This window comes from Furipterus horrens, unplaced genomic scaffold (genome assembly GCF_987537825.1).
Source record: "Furipterus horrens unplaced genomic scaffold, mFurHor1.1.pri manual_scaffold_8, whole genome shotgun sequence".
NCBI lineage: Eukaryota > Metazoa > Chordata > Mammalia > Chiroptera > Furipteridae > Furipterus > Furipterus horrens.
The window spans coordinates 10,910,385-10,924,288 of NW_028327178.1; the positions used below are offsets into that span (position 1 = coordinate 10,910,385).

General features: G+C 49.7%; 1 protein-coding gene across 12 annotated transcripts in view; it reads right to left on the reverse strand.

Annotated features, from left to right (window-relative positions):
* Positions 1-9,350: 9,350 nt before the first annotated feature.
* The window catches only part of NEDD4L (NEDD4 like E3 ubiquitin protein ligase), a 307,610-nt gene continuing 303,056 nt past the window's right edge, over positions 9,351-13,904 (reverse strand). For all 12 annotated transcript variants that reach the window (XM_090285449.1, XM_090285450.1, XM_090285451.1 and 9 more), the window contains one exon: positions 9,351-9,758. In XM_090285449.1, the coding sequence (XP_090141575.1) occupies positions 9,656-9,758 (103 nt within the window). In that variant the 3' untranslated portion in view covers positions 9,351-9,655. The remainder of the gene's footprint in view (positions 9,759-13,904) is intronic.

Here is a 13,904-nt window from a genome sequence, read left to right on the forward strand (position 1 = left end):
AAGGCAAGATGGAACACAAGGGGTGTGATGGGGTCGGGAGGGTCTAGTTGGGTGAATGTGGGGATTGGAGGGAAAGTGAGTTAGGATCCTGATTGTGAATGGTCAGGAGTGCCTGGCTAAGGAGTTTGGATTCTCATCTGTCTAATAGAGTAGAAGAGCCATAAGGACCACAGGTTAAGGGGGAGAGAGAGACAGAGAGAGAGAGAGAGAGAGAGAGAGAGAGAGAGAGAGAGAGAGAGAGAGAGAGAGAGAGAGAGAGAGAGAGAGAGAGAGAGAGAGAGAGAGAATGAACAAATTATTGGGGAACATCTACATTTAGGGAGGAATAAAACTAGTAGGAATAGTTTGAGAGGGAGGGCATAACTGGGAGCTAGAAATGTCAGGGAAATTCAAGACAGGGTTTCAAGAAGGAAGAAATGGTGGATGGAACCCTGCACAACGAGGAGGAGGAGGACGGATACAGTTCTGATGTACGTGACCGCCCCTGGCCTGCTATCCTGCCGCTCCAGTTCCCCAGAGGGCCTCGGGCGGGCACCAGGCAGGTGTGCAATGGGAAGTCACGGCATTTTGCAAATAGCAGAGCGATGTCATCAGAGCTTTGCTGGAGGCTGGCTCACAGGAGCGCCGGCCGGATGGCTGGGACGGGGAGAGATATGCAGCCAAGGCAGTTCCGGAAGCTACCTTAAGGGCTGGCGGCGTCAAGGTTCAACTTGTAAGGCAAGAGGATGCCTGGCCCAAGGTCATGGGGTCCTTGATGTTCCTGGGTCCCCAAGAGAAATATGACCATTGCTCTTCTCATGCCACCAGCAACAGGTATTTCCCAATGCTGTGTCTCTCCAGCCCCCGCAGCTAATATTTGTCTCCTATTGATCCAATCCCCAGCCTGTTACTTTTTAACTGGAGTTGAGGTTCAAAGACCTGAGTTTTGTTTAAACACTCATTACATTGGGGAGGGCATGTCCCCCTGATAAGCTCAACTGATGAACAAGCAAGGATCTTCTAAGTAAATACAGACTGCGGAGAAGGCATGGGGGGTGGGTGCTGAAGTCCAGGGAGGGAAGTTTAGGTCAGGGCGGGGGTGAGAGGGAGTGAGAAGACCCCACTAGCAGAAGAGGTCTTAGAATTTCTAAGGAAGCGAAATAACTAGAAATCAAAAGACAAACCCCAAACCCAAACTTTCTGCCACAAATGCTCTTAAATATAATATCTAAAATCCTTTATGAAACTACAACAGTACGCATCAAACAGTTCCTGGGGGCAGAGGATCCCGCCCTCAGCCTGGGGGTCTATGGCCCTTCTGCTCTATTCCACGTTTACGTTGTCCGCAGAGGTAAGTGGAGAAAAGGAGGCGCTTGCTTGTGCAGGAGGCCAGTTCTGTCCTGCAGCCAAGGCAGGGTGGCCTCTGTGAGGCCTGGACCGGGGCTGTCCCTGAGAACAGGCTGTCTTTTCACAAGGGATAGGGGTGTGTGTCCCTTATGCACAACGGATTTGTGGCCTGGCGCAGGCCCCTGCCCTCAAAGCTCCTTCCTTTCCATTTGCTGGAACTCAAATACCATAATTTCCTCCTAGACCCCTTTTGGCTTAAGCCAAGCTTCACCTTTGGAGTTTGATGAAATAAAACTACTTCTGGAAGCGTCTTACCAGTCACTGCCATGTTAGTGTGAAGACTGCATTGGCTCTTCCCACCGAGAGGCTTGGCGGGCTTGGGGGAGGGGACAGGATGGCGGGTGACGGGGGAGTGCAGTGGCTGAATGGTGGCTCTGAGCCCGACACCCTGCGTTCGGATCACCACTCTGCAGGAGATGGCCACCCTCAGGCTTGTCTTGGCACTCAGGACCCGCTCCTCCAGCTCCAAACCCCACCGTGTCCCGTCAAGAGGACCAAGACTGACTAGCACGTGTGTACTGGGGTGGGGAGCCCCTACTTACAGGAATCGCCTCTTCACAGCAGCGTTTTTTTTGGAGCCCTTACTCTGGTGCAAGGGCTTCGCCTGAGAGTTGAGGAAGGCAAGGGGAGAGCCAGAGGGATTGGCGGGCTCCCGCCTGCCCAGGAAGAGACAGGGTTTCCTGCAGGTGGTTGCCAGGACGTGTCCCTCCACTGGGGTGATGTGGTCCTTGAGGTTAGTGTAAACTCTTTCAATTGTCCTGGTGTTGAGTTTCTGCCCAGATCTTGAGGAGGCCGAGAGGCTGCCTGGGGCCACAGTGGAGCCTGCGTGCACCCAGCACCCCAACAGGGCCCCCTGCACTCCGCCCTACCCTGCCATGGTTCAGGGAATGAGACCAGCCGATGGCTCGCAGGGTTTTCTGCCTGAACTGGAGGCGGGAAGGTCTGACCCTGGGCCTGGCTCTGGGGGTAGCACTGAGGCTGAGGGTGTCTGTTGCTGTCCCAGGCTGGGCTGCTGGTGCCCCTTCTTTCTCTCCTGGCTCAGTGACGAGCAAGCAGCCCCTCTTCTGAAGACCAGCCCCTGGAGGAAGAAGACGGGGTGAAGTCACACCAGCGCCCAGGATCCCATGGGGGCAAAGCCAGAAGCCGACCACCCTCCCTGTGGGCCTCCAGTTCCCAGGAGTGAGAGGACCCATGACCATTGCCATTCTGGGTCTCTGCAGGGGAGCAGTGGGTTGTCTAGGAAGCCACCTATGGTGAGGTGAGGACAAATCCTGGTCCTTCCGGCCAACAGCGCCAGGCATGTGCAGCGTGATCAAGGGCAAAGCCCCAGACAGTCACGGCTGTGGCCCTTTGTGGTCCGATGTTCTTGATGGCGGGATGCAAGCCTGGTGAGCCCTGGGCACAAAGCGGGGCAGGACCTCCAGGGTGAGCTTGTTCCATTGCTCTGCCCAGGTGCGGCCAGGCAGGACAGAAAACCCCACTTCCCGATTCCAGGAACGTCTGTAAAACTCCCAGGGCAGGGGATTGCTTAGAAATGCCCATGTGTATAACTTTCCTTTAACTACAGCAGGAGGTGTCCCCCAGTTGCCCTCAGTGGCCAGCCTGCTCCTTTGGGTGGGGTGCTCACGGCAGCGCATGACTCCTCTTCTAAGCTAACATGTCTGCAACCCTAACCCTTCCCTCAGGGAGGAGAAAAGGCTGTCCCCAAGCGCTGGGCTGCGGCGAGGTGAGCAGGAAGCTCTGGGAGAAAGCTGGGCCCCGAGCCCCTCTCTCTGCAGCTCTGGAGCCTACACAACAGGTGCAGAGCTGCCATGGCCTGTGTCCCCTCGAAAGCTAAAACGCACACCTGGAGGGGCACATCTGCAGGCCCCTGGCCGACAACGGGTGAAGTGAGAGCAGCCAGCTCAGACTTTAAGGTTCGGTTCTGTGGGCGATCATGGTGGGAGGGGGTGCGGTCCCTCTGGGGCTCTGCCAGTGAGGGGGCCTGGGTGAGCTGAGACACACGGGCAGTCTCTGACTGTCCCCCTGGAGCACTGAGGAGGCCTCGTCCTCAGAAGGCCCAGCCAAGGTGAGGTGGCACTCTCCCTACAGGCAACGGGGAGGCGCTCCCCGCATTGTCCTGCCAACAGTCACCCAGGACTTGCAGCCCAGTGGGGAGCTGGGCCAGGGCCAGCTTGGGGGAGGGGGTGGGGTACTGCAAAGGGGCTGGGCAGAGAGGGACAGACTGATTGGGGCTAATTTACCTACAAAAGAAGGGGTCTTTGGTCTCAACCTCCTGAGTTGTCCCCAGGCTGTGACAGTGTCATGCCACCTGTGTCTGAAGGAGTCTGTAGTGGGTCTTAACTCCCAATCCATGTGTTTTCCTGCCCAGTGCGGGTCCTATAAACATCTGCCTAGAGACTCTGCAGCCTGTGCTCTCTGGAAATGCATGCTTTTGAGAAGCGCATTCTCGCAGCTGAGGGAGCGCCAAAGGCACCAGCAGGGGCTTCTGCACTCTCAGGTCCTGGGGCCCCTTGGGATGTGGTCCTTGGAGTCAACCACAGGAACCAGAATTCCTGGAGACCCCACTCAGCACTTTTATGAGGGGCTTTACAATTTCCAAAGTGCCTACATTGCTCTTGGACTCCAGAGAAGGTCAAGAGCTGGGTAAGCTAACTGGGAACGAAGGCATGATAATTCCTCTACTTTATTTCACTTCTGTGTTTTTCTCTAAGAAAGCATATAAAAGCTCGGAACAGCTCTTCTGGAAAAGCCCCACATGTTTGTGTGAGGCAGCAGGGAGCTTATCTGGCTGCTGACGACATTCCAGAGATGCTGTCACTGCTCACCGAAAAAGACAGGTCCCAAGAAATCCGGGACTAAATTATGTCCTGCTAGGATGTTACCTCCTGGCAGTCCCTGAGGGGATGGGTTAAGGCCATCAGCAGGAGGCTTAGTACTAAAGAAAAAAGAAAAAAAAATGCGAGGAGTCTGTGAACGTAAACAGGCTGGACAAGACATCTGAATTCTGGTCACCTCTTCAGAGACGCACATTGGGCTTCATGACTGAGTCTCGTGAATGCACATACATTGAGCGTTGGATAAAGATTAGAAAGAGGCCGTTAAAGGGAAGCACTCATATGGATGATAGAGTGGGAAAAGAAGTCATCAGCTCTCAAGCTTAATAACAAGACAGATGGAAGAGATGAACTACATCTCATTAAGCTGAAGCCATGTGCTTTGGGCAGACTGAAGTGATGTTTTTAAAGGTGTGGGACCCACAGGGATATTAAGGAAATGAACATGTAAATCCACAGGCATCAGACCCCCTGGACCCTGATGATACATTCACAAACAAGTTTTAAATCAGACAAGATATCATCCTTGATGTAGAAAAGGTGCCAGCTTCCATAACTCTTTATTTAAATAGTCGACAAGTTGCATCACTTCTTTACAATGACTTCATTTTGTCACAAGACTCTTCTGCTGCCAGGAAAACAATCTACAATTTCTCCTTAGATCTCTCAAGGAAAACAAAAAGCCACAAGGATTTTGTTCCTAAACAAAACTTTTCTGGTGTGTATGAAATTTAACCATATTTTAAAGCTACTTCAGATTGTGAAAATGAGCATTGTCTGTAGGTGGTCATTTTAAAAAATTCAAAGTAGTTTGGTTTTTAATCACTGTATCAAATAGTACTTGGCTTTGTATTGGGGGGGTTTATAAGAAAAAGTTATGAAACATTAAGAATTCATTTGGAATGCTTGAAACTCTTTTCCCCTTAAAGTCACTGTGTTTTTTCATATTTCATTTGATAATTGATCCTGAATTAAGAAATGACAGCATATTAACACCATCTTCCAGGGGCTCACTCAGGCTCCAAGGGTCAGAATTCTCAGGATACCGCTTGGAGAAAACTGTAGACAGGACTAAGCTCTCACTCCCTTTCGAAACCAGGTTGCTCAAGAAAGGTGTAAAAATGCTATACAAATATATACATATATATTTGGACAGCATATGTACGTATATATGTATATATATTTCACATACATAGTAGCAGAGGAAGCACAAGGTTACGCAAAGTTATTACACGAAGGAACCTGTGACAACCTGCGTGAAGTCAGTCTCCACAGGGGCTGCAAACTGGCTTCTACAGCGACACAGGTGTCTGCAGACACAGGGTTATGGTCACGAGAAAGGCTTTCGATGCATTGATACAAGGTTGAGAATGTGCTTCACAGAGGGCTGTGGCCAGTGTCATTATATTCCTATTGTTACTCCTTACAAACAGACTAACCAATAAAGAGACAAGCATTTTAAACATGCGTTGCTTTGCACGTAACACCTTTAACGATGGACAGATGTCTAATGAGAGGTTCTCTCGGAAACGTTCACACAAACAGAAAGCTCTCCTTTTCTAGAAAACAGTACACAAGCTCACGTCCTAATGCTACGGCATTTTCTCTGACACACTGGAAACACTCTGGTGTGTGTATGTGTGTGTGTGCATATATGCAAGTTATATACACAGTTCATTAAGGCTTAGATAAATTAAAAAAAGTGGTCCAAAGTATATCACATTTCCTTCCCAGTTTTAAAATCTAAGGTACAAAGTGGAGTTTATAAGGATTTTAAAAAACACATCTCAGACCTGAAATTGGCAGTTTTGACTTATCAGGATGTACCCCAAAGCCTGAATGAGACAGAGGTAGTGAACTCCTAGGGGTCAGGAAGGAAGCAGACCAGGCAGTTACCCTGCACAGCAGCACCTCCTACTGGCAAGGCAGAAAATGACACCAGACAGCAATTCCCCTCCCCTGCCTATCAGTACAGGGGTGTGGACGCAGGGTGAGCAGGAAAGAGGCAAAGAAAGGACAGCCAGCATAGTAGGTAGGAGATCGAGAATTCATTGACTCAGGCTCTTTTCATAGATTTTAAAACTTCAGAGGTGAGAGACAAACTTAGGAAGATACTAGGCAAGTATTCAACAATTAGGAGCTGTTAGAACAATTAGTAATTTGCTGCATATGAACTTGGCTTTCAAGAGAGCCAATTTAGATCTGGCAAGATCAAACAGCAATGGTACATGTTGTCTATTTTAACAATGTGAGAAGTACAAAGTGTTTCCAATGTTTTGCAAACCATTTCTCAGAATCTGTCCCTGCCTCCTTATGTGGGAGGAATAACCCATGTCAGGTCACTATCTAGCACCGGCCACCTGACCTTAGGGAACATCTAATGTCAGCTGCCGAAGCGCCATGGGAACAGCAATCAAAGGGGCATCTTACGTTCTTGTGATCTGGGAGTGGCCTGGCTCCAGAAGGGTAAATAATGGGAAATGTTTTGGGAACAAGAAAAAAGGGCCCTGGAGCTGAATATAACTTTCCAACAGACCAACACCTCCCTGTTTCCTGTCCCCAAGGCAGCAGGTGGGACGGCAGGGCACCATCTGAAGCGAGTCCCACTGTGCAGACTTTCCAAATTGCTCTGCCGGCCAACAAGAGGCAGGACGAGAACTCTCCAGGACGGTGGAGATGCTCGAAGACTTCCAACATGCAGTATGAAAACTCTGGAACTTACTTCCTAACCTCATGGCAAATTGGCTCATAATCACTATACCTTCTTCCGGGAACAAAACAACAACAAACCAGCCTGGATTCAAGTCACTCTAAGAAAACAGAGGCTGTAGAGACCCTGGACTTCAGAGTTGCGTCACTACTAAGGACAACTAGAAAGAGCGACGCTGCCGTTCACTCCAGCCCGCTGATCAGAACTGTCCGGGGCCCAAGAAATGACCCACCATTCGGCAGGTCACACGACACATTTTCTTTATTGCCATCTGTCATTATGTCTTGAAATGATGGAGAGTGTGCATCAAGACTTGGAGAAAAGATATGGGACGATTTTCAACCATGAATGGAACACTGAGAATGGCTGAGAAACAGGGAACCTTATTTAGATTAAAAACAAACAAAAGTGAATCCCAAACCCAGCACTATTTAGCTGTTATTAAAATCAGATATTAAGGGATAGATGCACTGAGCTGTTGTTCATAACCCCTGCCTTTCAAGCATTCCTAGGGGTGTCTGCTCCTGGTGTAGAAACGATCTTAGAATGATTTTCCTTTCGTATTTTCAATACTTGGTCTAATCTGCATTTAACAAATATTCTGATTTTGAAAACACCGTTTAAAAACGGCAGCAGAGCCCCAGTCCTCAGACCAGAATCGCCAGCTTGTTCCTCCTGTCCCACGTGGTCACTCCCAGAACCCACCCTGCACACTGCTCACCCAGGCTCTGGCACGGGCCTGACCCTGGGCTAGGAGGGGCTGCAGAGGGGTCAGTATAACAAATGTCATATTTGTTATGACTGAAGGGGGGAAAAAAAATCCCACCAACAGATAAAAATGACGAGCAACACTTTTTTCCCTGATTTTCCAGCATCTAACTTTTCTGATCACTATTTGATATTTTAAAATCAACATGAAAAGGGAGCCAGTCCTCAGCTCTGTGGAAAGTCACCTTGTTTCAGACACCACGGACTTTAGATAACTCATTTACAACCATGAACATTCACAGCTTCTCACAAGCCATCACACGGAATTTCTTGCACCAAAAGGTCCTTCTTACATAACAAATAGAGGCCTTACAACCATCATTTTTTTGTCTTATTCATGACGGGCAAGAGTTCAAATCTCTAGTGTCCTCTGACTGCCAGGACAGGGTCTAGAACAACGCAGGTTAACAAGGACAGGAGGGCTGAGCCCCGCACTGCTTCAGGTGGCCTCCAAACATGACAGAATTCTGCAGAACATGAAGGGGAGCATGCATCCTCCGCCCCCCACCCCCGCCCAGTGGAACAGCCTGAATGCAGAGGGTCACACTGAGTCACCCCACTCATTCTTCATCCAGACACCACAGACACCATTGGACAGCACCCAGTACGGAAGGAAGCATGCAGCACGTCACAGGGAGCAAAACGGACAGATCAGGGCATTTTAAATTCATCTTTGAGCAGAAGTCACAAAACGATCGGTGAGGAGAGTCTGTCGGCTCAGCTCTACAGTCAGGTTTTATACCCCGGCAGCCAGATGCGCTATTGACAGATGTTGCACAGGAATGATGTGTACAGGGAGAGAACTGATCATCACATTGAATGTCCGTGGTAAGAAACAAAACATAAACCAAACCCGGTGTGACCTCCAGGTCGTCCGTAAAGTGCCTTCGGAACTGGTGCAGTTAGAACAGACATTGGTTATTCAGCTACTACGAGCAAACATGTACAAACAGGAGACTCAACAGATCTGGTTTCCACGGTTTCAAATCAAGCAGTGTCGAGTTTCATTCAAATAAATGTCTCTACTATGAACAGCAAAGAGGAAAACATAATAAATGGGGGACTGTACAGCATCAGGAAGGGTTAAGTAATTTCTCTGATGAGAAATGATTGTTCAACCCTGTCTCACACGTGTTGGAGCACACGTGAGTACTTCTAAGGAGTAATGATGTGATTCCTTCAAGTTAACATGAAATTGTCATGCTATGGTACAAGTCTCCCAGCCTGTAGCTATTATGCTAAATTTGTACAAAAACAAAAAACAAAAAAAACCCCAAAACCCTAATATCCAGTTTGTTTTCATTCTGAATATGGAAAAAAATGATCATTATGCCTAATGTTATATTTTAAATGCTCTCAAAGTACTTGTAAGAAGGTTTCTGGACAAAAACCAGTCTTCCAAGTCTTAATAAAGTTGAGGGTAGGGGTGTCAAAGTACTTCAAAAATAAAAATGTCACGGACATTAAACCTGGTATGAAATTCAAATACAAAAAAAAAAAAAAAAAAAATTAATGCTCGCTTTTCCAAGTACACGAGACTTCCTTAACTGTAGGGAAATGAAGTTGGAAAATCGGTCTAAATCATTCTCAAAAAGTAAACATGAGTTGTAATACTATACCTGGAGAGTGACTGATTCCATTCATGGTCATTATAAAGTATGTAAAATGTTTATTAAGGGCTCTGCCTACAGAGGCACAACATAAATAGAGTAAGTCCTCCTGAAATGTAGTTACGTGTACACATCAACCAGTTGACAATTGGCGGTGGAGAATGCAGAAACGGGACCTGGGACTGGGTTCCCACGTCTGAACTTGGGCAAGGCGTGGGCGAGGCTCTGCTCCAGGCGCCGCGCTGTGCAATGCTCTCTGCCACCGTCTCTGCAAAGTCCGTGCGGGAAACGCAAAAGTGCAAGCGGGACTTGCTCGACGATCCGCCCCCCGAGGCGGGGGCCACTTAATCCACCCCCTCAAATCCTTGAGCATTTTCCACAGCCATGAGAAGTTTCTCGCGTAAATCTTCGAAGGTTTCATACGGAGGTAAGTCAAGGCGATTAAAGCTGCAATGGGAACAAAAGCGTAGGTGAAAAGCCATCATCATTCCCCGTTAGTTGTAACAGCATTTCCGAGATTTGACTAAGGGGGTGCTTGGTGGTGGAGCGAGAGTATGTAAATATCTTAACTAAATTCTGATTATCCAAATGTCAATTCTGATGATCAAAACATAAGTTCTGGTGATGAAACTGTCCACACCGAATAGGCTATGTAACCTACAGAAGAGAGAAAAGAATTTTCTAATAGTCCATGAAACCTCTCTCCTCCAGCTATAGAGGCTACTGGACAAACCCTGCTGGGGAGGGAGACACCAAAGGCAGGGAACAAACACACTCCAAGATTTCAAAACCCTAGAAACACAGAAGAATTCATGCACTGGGCGTTCCGGATGAACGGAGGCAGGCCATTTCCTAATGCTCTCGCTCATTCTGCATCAGGCCCTGAGCCAAGAGCTTTTCCACATAGGGACTCACGTGGTTTCCAGGCCTATGAGGCGGGTCATGCTTTCTCTGTTCTGCAGATGAGGGTCCTGAAGCACAGAGGTCAAGTCTCTGTGCCCGAGCCCTCGCCCCTGGCCACACGGTAGACTCAAGACTAGATCCGGGCTCTCTGTGGCTCCAGAACCGGTGCTCAGCTCCCTCCATCAGCTAACGTCAGGCAAGTAACAGGCGTGTGGCGTGAAAAGCTGCATTATTCAAGAGCTTCTACTTACCCACAGGCGCCGCCTGGGGTGTGACAAATGACCCTGGTGGCAGCGAGGCTTTGAAGCCAACTCGTCTAAGAGACCAAGTTCAAATTCTGGCTTGGTTACTTGCCTGCTGTGTTGGGCAAGTCCCCACCCTCTCTGAGTCTGCCTGTTCATCTGCGAAATGAGGAAACTGCTTGCAAGGTGCTGTAAGGGTCAAATCAGAACATATGGAAAGTGTCCTGGCACACGGCAAGTGCCCAGAGATGGTGGCCATGGTTACCATTCACTCACCATTCCCTGGGGGCCCATAGGGGACACAAGGAGTTGGCTCCCCCAGTCACAGGAGTCATGCCTGTGGGGGTGGATTGTTGATGGCCACCTGTCATGGAAACAGCCACACAGCCTCGCCACAGCTAAAGATGATTTAATAAGAGCGAATGCTCAGGGAGTTTTTACCCTGTGCCGTCAGCAGTGCGTAGTCCTTTTCATTTATTACCCCAGTGACTCCTGGCAATCACCCTCTCAGGTAGGCAATGCTTCAACCCTACTTGAGGCACAGAGAGGTTAGGCAACTTGCCCAAGGTCGCACAGTAAGCATGAGCTGGAGCTCAGTCCTACTGCTGGCTCCAAAGCCCAGCTCTAACCCCTGCCTGCTGTCTCAGCACTCCCAGCACTGACGTATGGCTCCAAGTCAGAAAAGCTAATGACTATCTGCAGCCGCAAGAAACAGACACGCATCCACGGTGGTCCTTTAACAACCCCTAGAATGTCTAATAACACACACTGAGCTTTTAACAGTCACTAACCATTAAAAGGCATAGCAGAGAGCAACACCGCTTCTCAAAGTGGAGTCCTCAGAAACCCCGGAATTCTAAAACAGAAGTCTAAAAGAAGTGTTTTTAACATTTGGTTTCATTTTTTTATTTTTATTGTTGACACCAGCTGTAAAGATGGAACGCCACCTGTGCAGATTGCACTTAGAAGAGCCGTTCACAGACGGTGGCTGTAGGTTTAATTTTAAGTTGGTATTTCAGTCCAGAGCCTGCAATCCCTATGGGGTCTAGAGATGCATTTTCGAGGGTCTGTGATCACGTTTTCCCTGTAATATGACCCACTTCTTATAATTGCTGCGATGATAGGAGCTAATACACATAAAGCGCTCAGGACAGAGCCAGGAACACACTTACTAAGGGTCAGTTACCATGAGCTCTGAGGGCAGGGGCGGCGGTCAGTCTCTGGCCTGCCCCTCACTAACTGTGTGACCTCATTATCCCCAGCGGGCTTCAGTGTCTTCATGTGGAGGTGTGTGGGCCACAGGAAATGATGTTTAGTCAACAACAAAGAGCCAGGAGGTCTGCGGCTCTTAGGAAAGTATAATTTTTAAATATCCAAGCAGTGACCTTTGACAGGACAATGAACTGAGGCCCTTTCAATATCGGACACCAGTGATTACATCTGAGAGATTTACGCAAAGTACCAGAGAGAAGCAGACCTACCAGCCTTTGCTCTCCCGGTAAATGAGGTTTGCACTGGAAGGTTATCGGTGTGTTTTACACTTTCCCTGAAACATGGAAGACACTAAACATCCATGTGACTTAATGAGACTGTGGAACGGCTGCTATAAGCAGGCGGCCAGGCTCGTTTCCTACGGGAGAGTCAGATCCGGGGCCAGGCTGGGACGCAGCCACCAGCAGGGACAACAGAGCAAGTCCTGCTCTGCCAGCCGGGGTGGCTTGCAGCTAGCTCTCCTCCTGGGCAGGTGGCAGTTATTCTGGGACTCTGGGGAAACCATCATTGGGAAGCCTCTTCGGTTGCTTTATTTCTGGGACATGCTGAGAAGAGGCTCCGGAAGGAGCTCGCTGGGCTGCCTTCGTCCTCCCTAAGGGATGGCAGGGCGTTTAAACCCTCAGGGTCCTCCAGACCCGCCTGGGGAGCTCGGAACATCCCACGGCCCAGGCCGCGCGCCAGACCAATGACTTCCAAATCTCTGGGGGTGGGATCAGGATGTATTTTAAGACTTCCTAGGTGGTTTCGATGTGCAGACATGGTTGGGAACCGTTGCCCTCAGAGGGCCTGTCTGGGCAGCACCGTGTTGTAGTTGTGGCAGAAGCATGTGGACGCTGGAACAGCAGGAAGGTACAACAGGAAGGTCTCCGTCCACAGCATCACAGAGGGGAACGGGCTGAACACGCAATGATTCGGCTCCCTTTGGACAGATCGAAAAGAAAGTGGGCTGTGTTGACAGACGCCGTAGATGAGTGTCGTGTCTGGATGTAGATCCTGATTCTGGCAGACCTGAGTGCACATCCTGGTGCCTGGGATCTATGACCCATGTGACCTGGGCGGGCCTGCTTGTGGCCCGTGGCCACGACAACCATACAGCACAGGGCTGCCCGCCAGGTTCGAGTGCCTGGCCCATGAACAAGGGCCGTGCCTGAGAGCGTGCTCTTCCTCCTATCGCTCCTCACTGGACTATGAATTGGGGCGTTTTCCTTCAACCTCCAGTCCTGGGCTCTGCGCAGCGCAGGCTGCCTTTCCGACAAGGGCTACTGTCACCCAGAAAATGACACCCGACTCTGGTATAGTTTGGAATGAAAGCTCCGAACTACCAAAACATTCTCCACCTAGAATGAAGGCAGAGAAGCGTGGACAGTGGCTGCTTTGGAGGCCTCCCAACTGTCAGCTTCCTTTCAAGGGGCTAAGAGGCCATGATCATATGTGCATCCCATTCAGTCCCACGCTGCTACAATATAAATAGGAGACTCTTTCTTGCCAGCCAGGGACTCAAGCAGAAGTGAAAAAGGCCTCACGGTTAATTTTTTACCAACACCCGTCCATGAGAACGTTCTCCCAGCTGCACTCTGTTCCCCTCGCGGGCGGTTGCTTGCCGGCCCACTTCCGCTCACGTCCTAAGAGCAAGAAATACAAGCCTACGGGGAAAACCAGCGCAGGGGGCATCGCTGCTCAGATTAACAAGCGCTTGCCGAGAGCGGGCAGGTTCACCCTTGTGCCTGTTTTATGTAGCTGCAGAGGGACCAGAGACCCACGTCCCTGCCCCGTGTCCTGGAGGCCGCCACGCTCCCCCCGCCCCGTCCCCTGGGCCGTGGCTGTGGGTCCGACGGCTCACCCTCCTCTGGCCACCGTCATGTAAGTACCAAATTCCAGAGACTTGAGGGTTACTGTGGGCCTTGGAAACCCTTTTCAAAACAACGTTTCTATAGGGAATTTTATCCCAAGTTCTAAAAAGCTAATTTAAAGGTAGAGTAAAACGCAATCTGTTTCCAGTTTGGGAGCTGTCATGCCCAGGCATGGTGACTGTTAGTAAAACCTCTGCTTCCTGGAGTAATTAGGGAAGAATGGGGCTGGGAGGAAGGAGTCCCCACAGCACGGAGGGCTTAACCCTGTATGTGCCAGACACACCGGGTCCATTCAGAGCTTGGTTTGAGCCTTGTGAGCATCACAG